We start from the raw sequence: 18,810 nt of genomic DNA on the forward strand, positions 1-18,810 counted from the left end.
AAGGACATACACATGGTAAATAATGTTTTAAACCACATAATGCCAAATGTAATGCAACACCTGGGTAAAGAGCATTTTTTTTCTTTTCTCCAGGTTACAAAATTAGTCATAAGAGACACTAAAATATTTTCATTGTTTTTCTCCCATTATAAAAGTTGATTTTTCTTTCACAATGAAATAGTTCCTCTTCGCACATAACAGACTTTAATCTTTTTTTGTGCAGAATATAGTCAATCATCTCAGTGCAATAGTTAGAAATCTTCCATGTCGATTAATCCTATCTGCCTGTCTTCCCGCCCCCCCCCCCCAGACCCCACAGCTTTCCAAGCCCATGTGAAACCTTGAGTTGGCCATTTTAGGCTAGGCGGCTATTGGACATAGGAACCCACCTTTTTCCACGTTGCTTAGGTCTCTCCTGCCTCCAATCTGCATATCTGAAAAGCTTAATTTTGGATCAGGTTTTAATGACTGATAGTCACCATTTAAAAGCTAATATTTTTTGAGCACTTCTTTGTGCCAGGCATTGACTTCTCTCAAGAACTTACTCAATAATTAACATTTATTATCTCTGTTTTCAGTTAATGGGACTGTAGCTCAGAGAAGTTAAGTAACTTGTGGAAGGTCACACAGCTAGGACTTGCTAGAGACAGGATTTAACTTTCCCAAGCAGTGCTGGAGTTAGTGCTCATAACCATTGGGCCACATCTCCAATCCAAGACTTCTGGTACTTTTTCTCATTGGTGCAGGGTGCCTTGAATATGCCCAGCACTTGGCTCTGCTTCTAAGCTAAGAATTCAGTGCTGTTCTTTAACTGGATCTACAATTACTATTTCATTAAATTGGGACCTGGACCCTAAGTGTTAGCAATCACACAGTGCTCCATTTTAAAAAAGACCTCTTTCTTTTTGCAGGTGGGTAAAACTTAAAAAATAATGATACCATGTTTCAAATTGCCAGAAGGCAACATATAGTCATTTTGTAACTTCTAAATTTTGTGTTCAAATATTATCTACATTCTGTTCTCATGAGTCAGATCATTTTTAACTGCTAAGAGAGTTGTTGATTTTTACCCAGATGGCTTATGCTATTACTGATTAGAAAATAAATATACGAAAAACTTCCTCTTACTTATGAATGACAAAGCTACGTAAAGAGAGTTAAGTCTGTGCTATTCAATATGGTAGCCACTGACCACGCGTGGCTACTGAGCATTTGAAATGCGGCTGGTTTGAACTGAGATGTGTGGTAAGGGTAAAATACAAAGCAGACTCTGAAAGCTCAGGGCACAAAAAAAGGTGGTAAAATATCCCGTGAGCGACTTTTCTATCAATTACATGTTGAAATGATAATATTTTGCATATAGTGGGCTAAACAAAATATATTATCAAAGTTAATTTCACTTGTTTCTTTTTACCTTTTTAATGTGGCTACTAGAAAATCTTTCATTCCATCTGTGGTTTTGCATGTATCTATTGGATGGGGCTGGATTAAGAGCTTACTCAGAGATAAAAGAAAGTATTAGTGCCAGTGGATTCAAGCAGTTTGCAGTATACAAATTCATCAATGAAAAGCATTCTTTTTTCAGTGAGGAGGTTAAATATCTATGTGATGACAATTCTACCATTTTCTCAAAGTTCTGCCCTGTTAGACTGAGACTGTATTCATGAGAACCACAGGAAAAGGCATTTCCTCCTCAGGAGAGATTCTCAGACTGATTTTTCACTACTTAGAAATGTGGACTCGGGATGACATATCAAGAACAAAAAAAGTACCAGCTTTTCTTGTGTGGGTTTCAAAGCATCTGGCATGGTTCCAAGCAGTGGTCACTCATGCAGATCGCCCATTTCTAGCATTGGGGTGATGGTTTACAGCACAGCGGTGCAAAGCCAAAGGGCACCCACGAGTTCATTACATAATTCTTGGTAGCATGAGGCCAAGTGTGTATCTATCTGCTCTGGGGAACGGTGGGCAGGCTCTGCCACGCAGACTGAGGCGGTCATGATGATGTTTTGACAGTGTGTGCTCAAGGTTGTTTGTTTGGAAAAAGACTAACCAGCTTTTTTCCCCTCCCCCTTCCCCTCTCTCTCTCTCTATTCCCCCCTTTTAAATACTCTGGCATAAAACTGAATGACTTTGTTTTCAAGTTGCCTTAGCCTTGCTTTGTGAAGAAAAAGCCTGAGTATTCTTTCCCTGTAGGACACAAGTGTTATTTTTGGAGCAGAGGTTCTTAAGCCTGATCTCTGTCTAAACCAATTGCTGTTCTTTGTGAGGCTGTGGTCTGGGGCGGCTGCAAGTGATCTCGGTGGAGGGAAGTTTCCTGGCTTCATGAGGGAACTTGGGCAAAGATGTGGAGGGGCCATCCTGAAACTCCAGTGCCCTGGGTCTCAATACGAGGCTCCTTCACGTACAGATCGCGCCCTTGGAACAGTCTCGACTACATGTGTGAAGTGGTCTGCTTTTCCTATTTGTGTCATTTCATAGGATGTTTGAGGTCAAGGTGACTCCCCCTCCCCCCTTTCAACCCCTGTACTTTAGGTCACAGATTCCCCAGAACTAAGAAAGCCATAGCTGGACAATCACTGCAAGTCACAAGCTGTTTGGGGTGCACTCTGAGGGCTGCAACTTGAGTCCCTGAGGGCCTCTGGGAACAGGTCTCAGGACTGAGCGTTCAAAGCGTCCCCTTCTGTAACCTGGTCTGCCTCAGGCTGCTAGACACGAGGAGGAAAATCTCTCCAGCTTCTCACAGCTCTGCTTTCTGACCTGTCGTTCCTGGGAGTTTACAGAGCTTCAGCCTGCTAGGAAACACGTAAAATTAGAAACAGTTGAAAACACTGTCAGCAACAAATAGCACCTCACTCTGACTCCCTTCCTTTGGAAATTGGTAGCTATGTATTCAGGGAGCAGGTGTGTGTGGAGAAAGGCCTGGTGATGACCAAGGAGATCTTGCAGGTGTGTCAAGCTGCTGCCACCTCCGGGCATGGGAGGTGACCTGTGGTGTGTCCTTTCCTGGCGGGCTATACATAGCCAGCAAAGCTTCTTACAGGAGAAACCTCTTTCTGCAGCCCCCACCAGTCCCACCTGCAGACAATGGGCCTTCCTATAAATCCCCTGGAAGATTCTAAGTCTTGGAATCTAAACCAGACAGCTGGCCCCCAGACCTGACCGCGTCTCCCTGCAGCCCTCCATCTTTCCCTTTCTTTTCCTGGGGAGCCTGCCCTGAGCTCTGCCATGGTCGACATGGGAGGCCTGGACAACCTGATGGCCAACACCGCCTACCTGCAGGCCCGGAAGACCTTGGATGGCAACCGCAGGGTGCTGCCCCGGCCGCAGTGCTGCGCCCCCCTCCACCAGGCCCTGCCCCTGGACTTCCACAGCCTGTGCGAGGAGCAGCCCATCGGCCGCCGCCTCTTCAGGGACTTCCTAGCCACGGTGGCCCCATACCAAGAGGCTGTGGTCTTCCTTGAGGAGGTGCAGAGCTGGGAGCTGGCTGAGGAGGGCCCGGCCAAAGGAAACACACTACAGGGGCTGGTGGCCACTTGTGCAGCTGCCCCTGGCCCAGGGAACCCACACCCGTTCCTCAGCCCAGCTCTAGCCACCAAGTGCCAAGCAGCCACCACTGAGGAAGAGGGAGCTGCCCTGGTGGCGCTGGCCAAAGCAGAGGCCATGGCCTTCTTGCAGGACCAGCCCTTCCGGGATTTCCTGGCCAGCCCCTTCTATGACAAATTTCTGCAGTGGAAAGCCTTTGAGATGCAGCCGCTGGCAGACAAGTACTTCACTGAGTTCCGTGTGCTGGGGAAAGGTGGTTTTGGAGAGGTAAGTGTCTCAGAGCAGCCAGGATGGAAGATGAAGGATACAGCATAAAAAGGGTTTTATTTTGCCCTTTTTAAAAAAATCTCAAGGGAACTTCCTTAAAACTAATTTCAGTGCCACATGTGGAGACTTATTAGCTCCCTCTCACCTCTTCTTTCTCATCACCATGTGAAATAAAATGAGAATGGCATAGGAAAGACAAACAGAATGTGGAATTGGCCAAGAATCTTTATCACAGCATGTACACCAGGAACACACTAAAATGCCCTGACATTTGGAGAATGGCAGCAACGTATGATGGAATTGCTGCCACCAATTAAGGAGAGCGCCCTTTCCCCAGAATTGTGGTAATGGAAGTAATTTGAGGAAAACTTCAGATAGCTAAGAAAACACTGGTCTTGAAGTAAAGCCAAGAATTCATTTTGCACTACTGCTGTGCTCAGCTCTCTTATTTCTCCAGTAGAAAAAAATTTTGAGGTAAAATTCACATAACATAAAATTAACCATCAACCATTTTAAAGTGTACTGTTCAGTAGCATTTAGTACATTACAATGTTGTCTAACTATCACCTCTATCTAGTGCCAAGATATTTTCATCACCCCTGTAACCCACTAATAGTAACTCCCCATTTCCCCCTCGTCCCAGCCCATGGCAACCACTGCTTTCTCATTCTATGGATTGGCCTATTCTGATGTTTCATATAAATGGAATCATACAATATGTGACCTTTTGTGTCTGGCTTCGTTCACTGAGCTTAATGTTTTGGAGGTTCATTCACATGGTAGCATTTATCTGTCCTGCATTCCTTTTCAGAGCTGAATAATAATACGCTATTGTACGGGTTACCACATCTCATTTATCAATTCATCTGTTAGTGGACACGTGAGTTGTTTCCCTTTTTGGCTACTGTGAATAGTGCTGCTATGACCATTCACATACAAGTTTTTGTTGGAATACCTGGTTTCATTTTTCTTCCATATATGTGTAGGAATGAAATCACTAGGTCATAGGTGAATTCTATGCTTGGCGTTTTGAAGAACCACCAAACTCTTCCACATTTTACATTAGCAATGTGCTCAAGGTTCTGATGTCTTCACTTCCTCACCAACACTTGTCATTTTCCCTGTTTTTAGTATGGCCCGCCTAGTGGGGTGAAGTGGTACCTAACTGTGGTCCCAGCTCTTTCTTGAAGAACTCTTCTTAGTTACAGCTTCTCTTTTCTCAGAAGCCTGCCATGACTTCACTTTGGCTGATTTCTACCCCTCCACCTTCCATATCATTCTCTCTCTCTCCCTCCCTCCTCTCTCCAATGCTTCCTACTCCATCTATTCCTCTCCCTTTCTTTCTCTCCTTTAAGGTATGTGCTATCCAGGTGAAAAACACTGGCAAGATGTATGCCTGTAAGAAACTGGACAAGAAGCTCCTGAAGAAGAAACATGGCGAGCAAAGGGCTCTTTCAGAAAAGGAAAGCTTGGCGAGCATCAGCAGCCCTTTCCTCGTGTCTCTGGCCTGTGCCTTTGAGAGCAAGTCCCATCTCTGCCTGGTCATGAGCCTGATGAACGGGGGAGACCTCAGGTTCCACGCCTACAGCGCGGGCAGGCGGGGCCTGGCCACGAGCAGGGTGGTCTTCTACTCAGCCCAGATGCCCTGCGGGGTGCTGCACCTGCATTCCCTCGCCATCGTCATCGTCTGCTGGGACCCGAAGCCTGAGAACGTGCTCCTGGATGACCTTGGCCACTGCAGACTGTCCGACCTGGGGCTGGCCGTGCAGATCCAAGAGGGCAAACCTGTCACCCAGAGGGTGAGTGGCTCTCCATCTGCCTCAAGGGTGGGACACAGAGACAAAGAGGAGGGGAGTCAGCAGTTCTATTCCCAGGGAAAACAGAGCCTTGGATTTATTTCTTCTAATTTCCTTTTCCCTAAAGCCTTATGTTGTCATCTTGCCTTACGTGGAGCGGTGCAAGAGCATTAGCTTAACTGGCTGTTTGGGGGCTACTTAGTTCTCCTCGCATTGGAGGCAGAGGAGAGACTTTTTGTGAGTTGGACGTGGTCGGTGCTGAATCCATAGTCAGGGGCTGGTATGTTCCACTGATCACCACCTCCCTGGTGCCATGTTCCTGAAGCAATAGAGCCTTGGTTTCCTCTTCTGCAAATGAGGGCGCTGGATGCTAAAATTCCAGGGTCCTCGCAGGTCTAAGACTAAGAAAAAGAAGAAACCCCTAACTCTTTGCATGTTAAAGTAAATATGTCCTTGCCTTTTGAGTGTGGAGTGGGGGCATGTTTTACATTGGAAAAAAGTGAAATTTGAAATGAAAATATGTAGGCGAGAACAGAGGCAGCTGATGTTTATTTTGATCAATTTGGGTCAAAGTGGCTTGCAGAGAATTCTTTGATTAAAAAGGGAACTATCATTAAGCAATGTTGCTTAACAATACAACATTTCTGGAATTCTGACAGATATTTACCACTGAGTTTCTGTGCATAAAAGTGGAACTCTCTCCAGAAAGACAAGGCCCTAAGACACATTGTTAAATATTCACTTAAAACTTTGTTTTTGCGCAGTTTTCAGTTTACAAGGCAGAAAAAACAGTCAGGCAAGGAAACGAGAAAAATCACTGCGAGTTTGGGAAATTGCAGGTGATTACATGTGGCTGTACGGTCAAGGTTTTTGACGAGAGGTAGAGGGCTCAGATCATGCAAGGGCATTGGAATGCGTCATTGTGGGGGACAAGAAGCCATCAAAGGGTTTTAAGAAGAGGAACGACATGAGTTGATTTGCATATTTAAAAGATCAATTTGGAAGGAAGATGGGAGGCAGAGAAGCAAGTGAGGAGCCTAATGTCATGGCCCAGGAACCTACATCATCAGCCAGTAGGATTGAAGACATGGGAGTGAATTGGAGCTATTGGGAAGAGGCCTGATGGGAATTCAACACGAGCTGAGTAAGTGGGGGAGGGACAGTGAGGGTCGCTAGCTCCAGTGACCAGAAAGAGGAGCAGAACCGTGAGAAAGTTGGCACGTTCAGCTGTGACTGTATTGCCTCTGAGGCTCCCGTGCGACAGGTGGGTAGAGATGGCCCTGCACCTTTCGACTTCTAGGTCTAGTGCTGTGGAGAAAGGTCAAGGCTTCACATGGGGCCTTGGAGTCATCTGGCTTGGGAAGCCGCGGCACCACTGAGTCATTTGAGAAACAGTGAGGGAGGAGGACTGGGGACTGACACCGAGGAGCATCGACAGGCAGGGAACGTCCATGAAGAGGGGCCTTGAAGAGGTTAAAGAAGGACGGCGGAAGCAGGAGTGGCATCATCGCGGGAGCTGTATCAGTTAAGAGTTGATTTCAGCAGCGTATCACAGAAAACCCAAATAACAGTGGATTAAGCAAGAGAGGGGTTTGTTTTTCTAATGGCACAAGTAGTATAGAGATAACCCGTGGTTGGCATGAGTTCAACAGCTGCAGGATGACGGGATCAACATCTCTGTGATTTTGATCTTTTCCATGTGTTGCAAGGTGGCCGCTCTAGCCCCAGCCTTCAGGTCCATGCTCCAGGCAGGAGAAAGGAAGAAGGGTCAGGAATAAATGGGGATGCACACAGCGACGGAGCATGCTTCCATTTAATGAGCTTTCCTGGAAACCCTATCTGACAGCTTCCATTTAAGTCTCATTGGTTAGAACTGTTATCTGGCCACTCTAATCTGCAAGGGAAGCTGATAAATGACTTTTTTATTTTTTTAAGGGGGAGAGGAGCATTCTAGTTAGTAAGGAAGAAGAAAGTCTAGATATGGAGCAGGTGACTGGCAGCCTCTGCCACGGGAGCCAAAGGAGAAGAGGATTTCAGGCAGGAGAGTGGTCCACACGGTCAGATGCTATAGAAGTCACGCAGTCCGTGGGATCTGGCGATTAGGAAACCACACTGTCCTCAGTAAGAGCAATTGTCAAGGTCTAAACTCAGACTGTGGAGGTTAGACTGACCTGAAAGTACGCGTAGAGTGAGACGAAGGAAGGAGGGAGGCCAGTCGCTGGAGGAGGACACAGGGAGAAGGATGGTGTTTTAAGGCGGACAGTGGAACAGACTGAGATGCTGAGGCAAGAATCAGGAGAGAAAGTGCTGGTCCTGTAGGAAGAAAAGAGGGTGAATGATGAAGAAACCAAGGACGAGGTGGGAGGGAATGGAGGCCCTTTGATAACACTAACTCCTAAGTGGGCAATGAAGAGGGTCGGGTGGGGGAGGAGGTAGAGTGTCTGCTGGCTGGGACCTTGCTACGGAAATAAGAATGTCATGAATCCATGTCTGTCTATGCACAAAACAAAACAAAAACAAAGTGCATTACTTCAGCATTTTGCATTTATACTGTCAATTATATAGAGTAGAAAGTTTCCTTCTGAGTGTCCCATATGCATGTATCATGCTAATTGCTGATATAGCTCCACCTTGCTGGAGGCTTAGGAGCCACATAGCTTTGTGTCTCTCTCAGAAATCCCTTCACAATCTCCCTCCAGCTCTGTTCATGGGCCAAGAGAATGTTTAAGGACAGTTCCTTCCTTGGTTCCTGGGGTCTAACTCTCCAGCTCTTTTGGAACCTCAGGAAATTTTCTGTACTTCTTTGATATTATCCACTATCATGAATACACTTGGTGGAGAAGCTTACTGCCTAGAGACCTCTGGCACTTTTACCTTTCCTGAGTCTCTCTTTGCCCATGGGGCCAAACTTCAGGGTTTAGACCACTTGCCCCATCTAAAAAGTTTTATGCCCCAGTCTTCAGGCCTGCCACTGAAGCCCAGGGAACCATCAGGAGAGGTGTGGGGGAAAGACTCAGAGAGCAAGACTGGAAGCCATAAAAAGAAAGACAGAAGAAAGGAAAGCCTCCCTCCTTCACTATTAACCCCTCCGCATAGCTAAGGAAAGCCCCTCCATTTCCTGTTTACTTCACATGTATCAGTAGGGCTCCCAAGTGGATTTTAAGATCATTATATTCAAAACATTTCACAGAAGAAATGAAAAGTGACATATTTGCAGGGCTTCTCTAACCACCAACATTTTTTAATGCCAACATTACTGTAAACAGTATGAAGAAGGTGCGAAAGAAAGATCCCCCTGATTCTAAAGGTTGATATGTACATTGACTCTGTGCAGTTCTTCCAGAAAAGTTAAGGCTTCATGGCTTTGGGCAGTGGCTAGATTCTTCTTATTCGGTTACTCATTCAGTTTTATGTAAGTTAGGTTTGCTTTCTGTTACATATAACAGCATACCAGATTTTCAACAGTCCAGGGCCAAGGTCGCTGTAGAAATCTCCTGGCCTTTTCCTCCTTGTCCCAAGATGGCTTTTGCAACGCTAGATATCAAGTCCACATTCCAGGATAAAAGAAGGGGGAGGAAGGAGCAATGTCAACAGATTTCTGCTTACATCCCATTGACCAGGACCACGCATGCTACATGTTCATTTCTAGCTGCAAGGGAGCCTGACAAAGATTTGTTTTTTCATTTTCCAGTCTCTGTTGTCGGTATGGTGAGGGAGAAAAGGAGTGAGATTAGGTATTGTGTGAGTTGATGCTATCTCTCACACCAGCCCTCAGAGAAAAAAAATATTGCTAAGGATAAGGGAATCTGATTTAGCTTATTAACTTACCCAGGAATTAAAAGTAGAGAATAACTGTTACAATGGTGTGATAGGCAGACTTCCAAAATGACTTCGAATGACCCTGCTCTTGTATAATTTCCTCCCCTTGAGTGTGGGCAGAGCCTGTGAATATGGTGAGATATCACTCCCCTGATTATATTACATTATAAGGCAAAATGGATTTTGAAGACATGATTAAGGCTATTAATCAGTTGACTTTGAGTGAATCAAAAGACATATTATCCAGATGGACCTGATCTAATTACACGAGTCCTTTAAATAGGAGTATGGAGGTCAGAGACAACAGAGGTCAGAAATTTAAAGGATGAGAGAGAGCTTCAACGCACCATTGCTGGCTTTGAAGATGGAGAGAACCATGCGGCAAGAAGCTGAGAGCTGACAGCCAGCAAGGGAACGGGGTCCTCAGTCCTATAACCACAATGAACTAAATTCTGCCATAACCACGTGAACTTGGAATAGGATCCTGAAATCCAGACAGAATGCAGCCCACCAGACATCTTGACTTGGGCCTTGTGAGATCCTGATCAAAGAATCCCACCACGCTGTGCCCAAACTTCTGACCTACAGAACTATGAGCGAATAAATGGGTGTTGTTTTAAGCTACTAAGTCTCTGGTAATTTGTTACACAGCAATAGAAAACTCACATAAATTGTTAGTAAAGGAAGGTAGGCAGGGGAAAGATTTTTTCTTTTTCTTTTCTTTTCTTTTTTTTTTTTTTTTTTTTTTTTGTATGACAGCATCCAGATTAATGGAGAAGATAGCAAGGTACTGAACATTGTTTAAGGGACAATGTTTTCCTTCCCAACAGCACTCAGAATGCCTACCATCTAGTGTAATAGAACTTGAGGCTGTAATAGAATTTGAAACTCTAGATGTGATTCTTCCAAGTGGCTAACTCTTCCCTAGGTAGGAGCTCGGCCTCCCTGGAGGGGCACAGTCTCTTTCAGGCTACTGGGGAGACACTAGATGAAGTACTTTGGGCAGGAAGGGGATGGGAGATAGGACTCCCTTCTAAGATCCAGGGGCATATTCTGTTGTCTCACTGGACTTAACTTACAAAATACAAATTAAAATGCTTGTCCAGACAGCCATCGAATGGCATTAAACCTGAGCACAGAGGTGATTCTGATCACAGGGCCTGTTTGATTGCACTAGCTGGTCCTGGTCCCAGTAGCTGGGGATGGAGGCCAAGTACCTGAAGAAGGGATCTGGGCCCTGAGTACAACCAGGAACCAGGCAAACAAATGCCTGTCTTCATGAAGCCCCAGGATGGGGAAGAGAGCCACCCATAAAAGGGCAGTGACAATGCAGTGTGGTCAGAGCTGTCCAAGTTGGGTGGCTAGGAAGGGCACCCAGCCTGACCTGGGGTCATGGGGTCAGGAAGGGCTTCCAGGAGGAAATGACAACCAAGTCAACTTAGGAGGCAAACAGAAGCTAGGAGGGTGAGAGGAAGGAGGTGGGCCAGGCAAAGGGATGAGCATAGGTCAGTGGTCCTCAGTGGAGGGCAATTTGGGCTCCCAGGGGACTTTTGGCCATGTGTGGAGACATGTTTGGTTGTCAGGCCTGGGGAATTGCTACTAGCTGGCATCTAGTGGGTAGAGGCCAAAGATGCTGGCCACATCTTGCAAATCTCTAGCACCACCCCCTCCCCCACAAAGAACGGCCTGGTCCTCAATGTTGGTGGTGCCCCACTTGAAGGCCCTGGCCGAGGTAGTCACAGATTGAGTGAGGTGGGTCACAGAATGGCGTGGCTCTGCAACTGCCTAGAGTGTGGAGTCACAGGGTATGAGGGGTGACACAGGGTACAACTAGAGAGTGTAACAGACGCCAAGGTAGTTGGGGAGCCACTGAAGGCTTTCAGGCGGGTCTCAGTGACAAAATCAGCCTTGGAAGGACAGTCAGGAAGAGGGTAAACAGGAAGGAAGTGAAGCAGAGGGTCTGGGAACTGGGCGGGCCAGCACCTTGTCTAGGGAGTTGTGGGGGTGAGGAGAGAGAGGGCCAGGATGCCTGCAGGGTGCAGCAGGAGGGGGCTGTCGTGCTCCATGATGCAAGCCAGGGACCAAAAGTTTGCTGCGCCCTTTAACTTGATATAGACACATGTTGGAAAATCAGAGCATCCATTCAGATCAAGTGCAGCTGATGAAATACGGTCTACAAGATCGCCAGACGGAAGGAGTGTGAATGCACCAATGCTGGCTGGTTCAGGCACTTATTATAGCTGCTGTGTATAGGTGCACAGCTTGACCCCTCACAGGGGGCACCTGACCAGGAGAACAGTGAGGACCGAGGACCAATCAGTGCTCCACGCACCAAGCCAGGTGGAGTGCCTTCTTCTAAATGCCACTTAGGCTGGCCAGAGCCTGCACGTGATCCCGGACAAGTCTTACCTCTTCTCTGAGCGTGGTTCATAGCCCGCCTTCGGCTTGATGAGAAGATTAAGAAACAAAGTAGATAAATGCCTAGCAGAGGGTCAGCCACTTAGTAGGCAATCAAGAAATGACTGTTCTGATTATTCTACGAGAAGCCAAGGGCCAGCCCGTCTGTCACAATCCTCACTGTTGCAGTGTTTCTGCCTCACCCGACAGGCACTGTAGCTGCCCAAGTGACCTTTGTAGCTGTGCTTTGTTCTCTGAGGGGCCCAGGGGGCCAGCAGGAGCCCCAAGCTGCCCCAGGTGCACAGTGGGCGAGGGCACAGCTCACCTCCAGGCTGAGCCACTCAGGCACGTCCAGTTGTCTCGCTTCCTCACAGCCACTTGCGGTTTTATGCTGAGCATCTGGGAAGCACCATGGATGGTGTGCCTCAGCCGCTGCTGGACAGACTTGCAGAACCTGAAACCACCAAAGAACACACTTCAGTGGAAGAATCGCAACTGCTCTGCTGTATTGATCTCTCAGGCCGTGGATGTGCCAGGCCGGTCTTTCAACCTGATGGAGCCTTAGAAGCTTCTGGATTTTTTTTCTTGTGTAGCTGCCGTGCCTGGCTTGATGACCGTTGTTGCTAACCTATGGAGGGCCTGCTCTGTGCCAGGCTTTGGGGAAGCACGCTGTGGGTCTTGTCACTTTCACCTCCATCAGCGTCCTGTGAGGTAAGAGCTGGAGGCTGAGGTTGAGTAACTGGTAGGGCGTGACTAGGGGTCACCAGGGTCGAGGGGGATCTGAACCACAGCAGAGTGACACCAGGCTGTACAGCTCGCAAAACATTATTGCAGGGGCCCCTCTTTTGAATCCCATGGGGGGCTCTCTGAAATGGGTGTCGTCTCAGGGGTTTCCGAAAGCGCAGGAAGCCACCTAGTCTAGTGAGGCTCGTGCTCCCTGGCAGGGAAGTAACTGGCAGAAAGAGACCCGCGGGCGAGCGAAGAGCAAAAGCAGGCCCCGGTGAGCGGTGAGCGGGCCTCTGGAGGCTGCAGCCAGGGGCCTGAGCACGTGGGCGGGGCCTCGGAGCTGAGTCCCCTGGGGTCAGCTGGGAACGAGAACAAAGCGGCCAGGCCCCCCTCGGAGGAAGGAAGGAGCGAGCCCCAGGAAACAGCTGATAGCGCTAAGCTCAGCTTGTTTTTTTCCTCTGCTCAACAGTTCTCCTGCCACGGCAAACAAAAGATGTACATTCTGATTCCCTCTTCTGTTTGGATTGTGCTGTCTAGTGGATCTGGTTTGTGATGAGCTGCGGGGGAAGAGACATCCGAGGGCGGTTTCTTACTCTGCTGGCCAGTTTGCTGGGCCGCTGCCGCCACCAGGAAACTCAGAGAGCTTCCTTCTCTGTTTCTCCCCGCCGGTCACCAAATCCCGCCTCACCAGGGGCACAACACCGGCTTTTCTTCGAATGATGAAATTTAAGGTTACCAACTTTTCAGATTCAGTGGGAGCTGGAGGTTCACACCTGATCTTTATCTTGAAGGATCTCCAGGTACACTCATGTGACACACACACACACACACACACACACACACACACACACACACTTTCTCATGGACATGGAAAACTATTAAGATGTGAACTGTGCCCTCTCAGACCCACTGAAAGCCTAGCCAGCGGTGTTCTCTTCAGTGCGGCAGTCACAGTTCACTGCTGTCCAGAACCACTGTGGGTCTACTTCAAGTGCAGAATGCACCCAGCCTGGGCCCTACCACTCAGCCTGGGTGGGCCCCTGGATGAGAGTGACAACGGCTCCAGGGTCAGTGGAAATCAGCAAGCGCAACGTAGGGGGTGTCTATACAGCCCCCCACCTTACAGGGTCCACCTTCCCCAAAGTCTGGACACCTGTAGGTGACAGGTGGCCCTGGTGAGACTAAGCAATCCACACGCAATGACTGTGGTAGATGGACTTCTTGTTGCCCCCTGGGGGCAGGGGGGAGGGGGAGCCACTACATGGCTTCCAAAACCCTGTGACACCTGATGCTTGAGGCCCTCCAAGGCTGGGTATAGCTTGTTTTGCCTGGCCAGGTATTGCCTGTGTGGATCCACCAAAGCGCACTAAAAAACCAAAACCAAAACCAAATGAAGAAAAAAAAAAAAAAAAAGACAAACCACATGCAAATAGAGTTCTGTTGCTGCTGACACTTGGGTGAGCCCTGCAACCCTGGGAACTACAGCTCTGGTCACAGGAACCGAAAGCAACTGTTTTGATGGCACAGAGACTGATGTGTGGGGGCCCTTTGTAACTGCAGGAGTTAAACTGAGCCTCCAGAGGTCAGCATGGTTGGACCCAGCCCCATGCTGCTTGGCCGCTTCTCTCCTCCCACCCTACTCTGAGGAGGCAGTTCACATGCAGAAGACAAATGGCATAAAGGGCAGGCAATTAATTTTTTCAGCTGGAGGCTGCAATGGAATGTGGGTGCTCAGACTCTGGCGTGCGCCTCTAATTCCATTCTTCTCCTCTGTGAAATACCTCTACTCTTCAAGGAGGTGGTGCCCTTCAAAATTCCATCACTAACGTTTTCTGTCTGTAGGACCAAGAGGTAAATTTAGTCCTGAAAATTATTTGGAATGAATCTCAGGCTGCCCTGCATGCTGTTTCATGCTTTCCCCACTGCACCAAGAGGCTCTAGTGCTGTAGAGATGGTGGCCGATCCTTCATTTATTTTCATGGGGAGGGAGCAAGGTGGTCCCAGAGTATGGCTCAGACTCAGGGTCTGGCCCCCCCCCGCCCCCCCGGCCCCCCCCCCCCATTCCAGCAACCTCCATAGTGTGGAGCAGCCCAGCCAGCCTCTGATGAGCAGAGATACAGGCAAAGAATGAAGAACTTGTCAGGAAAAAGGGTAGGAAAGCAGCTTAAGCAAAAATGGACAAAGGCAAGGACTTAGTACTCGGCAAATAGGGAGAAGGAAGGAGGGAACTCTAAGGCGAGAAAATAAATCCTGAAGGGAACTTGGAGGAGTAAGAAAAAGCCACTCACCTGCTTCCATAGCGGCAGGGTAATGCAGCGGGTTCAAACACAGACCTATGTGTGACTCTTGGGTGTGTGACCCTGAGCAAGATTTAACTTCTCTGTGGTTCAGTGTTCTAATCTGCAAAATGGGGGATAAAATAGTCTCTATCTCATAGGGTTATCATGAACCCTATGAGGATTAAACAAGAAGTTCATGTAAAGCATTTGAGAAAATATTTAGCATGTAATAAGCACTCAGTAAAGACGGTTCGTTATTATTTCCAATTTCTCTTTTAGTATGTGTCTCACAACCTTTTTTTTCAGGACAAGGCATGTTCTTCACTTTTACCTTATACCTTCCTCTGAGCAACTGATGTTTGTCTGGTGTCCTGATTATCCATTTTAATCTTTAAAGTCACTCACCTCTGAAATCTGCTCATTGGAAGGGTGCCCCACACAAAGCAAGCTCACAATACGTACATTGCTGAGGAGAACTTACCAATCACCACTGTCTGAATTGCAGCTAGATGTTGTTTCTTTGTGTTTCTCCCACCCCAGCAGAAGGGGTTGAACGAAAGAGAAGCAGGACCTAGCAATATATAGCCCAACCGAGAGTTGTAGACGGTGAAATACTACTACATACAGGGAGACCCTCAGCCCCTTCCCACCTCAGCTCTCAGAATGAGGGTAAGCAGGCTGACACCTCTTAAGTGAGGCATTGGAGGATCTTTATAGGGAATTTGAGCAGCCTAACAGAAAAAGTCTGTGGATACTCACAGGTGAGTTCCCCATTGAAATGACTTAGCAGGATCACACTTCCAGTGAAGCCCATCTGTTGACAAACTTCTTGTTAGTTTTTTAGTGTTGCACAAATAGTCAAAGACCATTTGTCATTTCCAAAAGCTCTTCAGGGGTGGCTGGATGGTTAGATCCCAAGCTCTCAGTGGCAGGGTCGCCTGTTCAATTCCTGCATGGGATGGTGGGCTGTGCCCCCAGCAACTAAAGATTGAAACCGGTGACTGGACTTGGAGCTGAGCAGCTCCCTCCACAACTAGATTGAAGGACAATGACTTGGAGCTGATGGGCCCTGGAAAAACACACTGTTTCCCAATATTCCATCCCCCCAAAATTTTTTTAAATAAAAGCATCTGACCCTCAAAATTTCTTTAAAAGAAAAAGCTCTCCAAAATGACAGACAATGCCAAAACAAACAGAAGAAACAAACTTGTAGGAAACATGAACAATGCAGGGAGTAGAAGAGAACTATCTTGTAAACTTACAATTAATATCCTTTGAGATTTAAGAGAAGATATTGCACCCATGAAACAAGAATGGATGCTATAAAACAAGGAACATTCAGGGAAAAACAACAAGTGTATTGGGGGGGGGGGAAGCACATAAATATGTTTGTAGAACAACATGGATAAATTTTAAAAATATTATTTAAAAAAAAGAAGTCAGACACAGACAAGTATCTACCATACAAGTTCACTTATATGACATCCAAGAACAGACAAAACTAATCTATGGTGACAGAAATCAGAAAGTAGTTGCATGGGAAGTGGGGAGGAGAATGGACTAGGAAGGGGCACAAGAGAACTTTCTTGGATGGAAATGTTCTCTATCTTGTTTGGGTGGCATTTATGTGGGTGTATTCAATTATCAAATTTATTTAACTGAATATCTAAGATCTGTGCACATTATGCTATGTTAATCATATCTTAATAAAAACATATTTATAGAAATAAAAAGTTCAATAGAAAGATTAAGTTTCTAGATCTAGCTATCAAGTTATGGGAAATATAAAGAACAGAGGAACATGTTAAATGACACCACAGAAATGCAGTCAGATTCAGTCAGCAAAATCTAACTGCAGCAAGCTCTAGCGTTTAGGCAGTTGTTTTTTTTCAACAAAAACTTGCAGGGGGTGAGGGGGCAGCAGGGGGGTCATAACAAACAGAAAAGGAACTTACATATTCACAGAGATTTAAGAGACATATCAATCAATCAATCAATCAATCAATTGCATTGTATGAACCTTATTTAAATCCAAATTTAAACAAATTGTTTAGAGGACAAGTTTATAGGACAATTGAGAAAGTGTAAACATGTCCAGAAATTTTATAATATTAAAGAATTATTGTTATTTTTAAAGTGAGATAATGGTATTGTAGTGCTTGGTTTGGGGAATTTTTTTAAGTGACCTTATCTTTTAGAGATTCATAGTGAAATACCTCCAAATAATACAAGGTCTAGGATAGTCTGGTGCAGTGGGAGTGGGGAACAGCACAGATAAAAAAAGATTGGTCATGTGTTGATAATTGTTGGAGCTGGGTATAGAGTACACTGGGTATAGAGTGTACTTCTTTTGCATATGTTTGAAATTTCCAATAATAAAACACTTTAAAAAAATAATAGAGGAGTTGGAAGAAAAAAACAGAAGTCTCCCCGGGGGGGGGGGAGACGAAGAGATAGAAAATAGGAGCAAAAGATCAGAAACATAAAGAAAAATTTCAGGATTTCCAAAAAAAAAAAAAAGAAGGAGAAAATGACCAAAAAAACAATGATATCAGAATAATTTCCAAAACTGACAGCCTTTAATGTCTGGATTGAAAGTCCAGCCAGTAGCCAGCAGCATGGATTTTTTTAAAAAGCCCCATACCAAAGTACATCATTAAGAAATTCCATAAAGTTAGAGTACTGGGCCACAAATTCACACACCTTCTTACAATCCCTCTGCTGTCTTCTTTTCTGTCAGACAGCCCCTGTGGGTACCACTTCTAGGCTGAGTTGCTCCTCTACGTTTTTAATTGGATGAAATAGCATAGCATGGAATGTGGGGCAGGGTTTCCAGGGAGCTGCTAAGGGTCTGGGTGACATATACGGAGATACTATGGTGACATATATGGTAATCCTTGACTAATGAAATGGGAGATGGGAGGGAGCTGGCAGATAGATTCCCCCTCCTCTGCTCTCTGCTATGGTTCCTCCATGTGACCCTTCCAGAAGAGTCCCTTGTGCCCAGTGAACCAGCAGCCAGTTTGGTAATGCCTGGCATCACAGCCCGCTTTCCTTACTCTCTTTTCCCTTCTATGTTCTGTTATGAAGACTTTCAAAAACATGCAGGAAAGCTGAAAGAATTTCATAGCAAACACCTGTAAAACCATTACCTAGAGTTTACCATTAACATTTTAAGCAGCTTTATTGAGATATAATTAAAATACCAGAAAACTGATCCATTTAAAGTGTACAGTTCCATGGTTTTTATTTAGTATTTTCACAGAGATATGCAAGCATTATCACAATTTTAGAATATTTTCACCCCAAAAAGAAATCCTCTACCCTTAGCAGTCATTCCCATTCCCCTTCTCTCAACCCTAAGCAACCACTAATCTCCTTTCTGACTCTATGGAATTGCCAATTTTGGACATTGCTTATAAGTGGAATCATACAGTAGTGGTCTTTTGTGACGGGCTGTTTTGTTTTGTTTTTAATGTGGAATCTCCAGTGACCCTTTGCTTTTTTTTTTTAATTTTATTTATTTTAAGTGTGTTTTTCCAGTCCCCATCAGCTCCAAGTCAAGTAGTTGTGCAATCTATTTGTGGAGGGCGCAGCTCACAGTGGCTCATGCGGGGACTGAACCGGCAACCTTATTGTTAAGAGCACTGCTGCTCTAACCAACTGAGCTAACCGGCCACCCCACTGGCTGTTTTCACTTAGCGTAATGTTTTCAGAGTTCATCCATGTTGGGTTCAGCATGTATCAGTACCTCATTCCTTTTTAAGGTTGAACACTGTATATCATTAACATTTTATTAGATTTGCTTCATCACAAGCCTATCCATTTGTCTATCCCTCTGTTGATCCATTAATCCATCATATTTTTCATGTATTTCCACGTCAGCTCACTTTCCTTTTTCCCAACCCGCAGCACCTTCACCTGGCACACCTCTCAAATTAAGCTCGTATCACATGACCACCCTCAGTGCAAAGAAAGCT

At 46.1% G+C, this 18,810-nt stretch overlaps 1 protein-coding gene across 1 annotated transcript in view; it reads left to right on the top strand.

The window, feature by feature from the left end:
• The first annotated feature begins 355 nt into the window (after nt 1-355).
• GRK7 (G protein-coupled receptor kinase 7) overlaps nt 356-18,810 on the top strand; it is a 32,743-nt gene continuing 14,288 nt past the window's right edge. Inside the window, 2 exon segments of the mRNA XM_019746567.3 lie at nt 356-3,813; nt 5,169-5,612. Of these exon segments, the coding sequence (XP_019602126.3) occupies nt 3,229-3,813; nt 5,169-5,612 (1,029 nt within the window). The 5' untranslated portion in view covers nt 356-3,228.

This window comes from Rhinolophus sinicus, chromosome 5, assembly GCF_057876585.1.
Source record: "Rhinolophus sinicus isolate RSI-liver-muscle chromosome 5, RSI-T2T, whole genome shotgun sequence".
In the NCBI taxonomy this organism is placed as follows: Eukaryota; Metazoa; Chordata; class Mammalia; order Chiroptera; family Rhinolophidae; genus Rhinolophus; species Rhinolophus sinicus.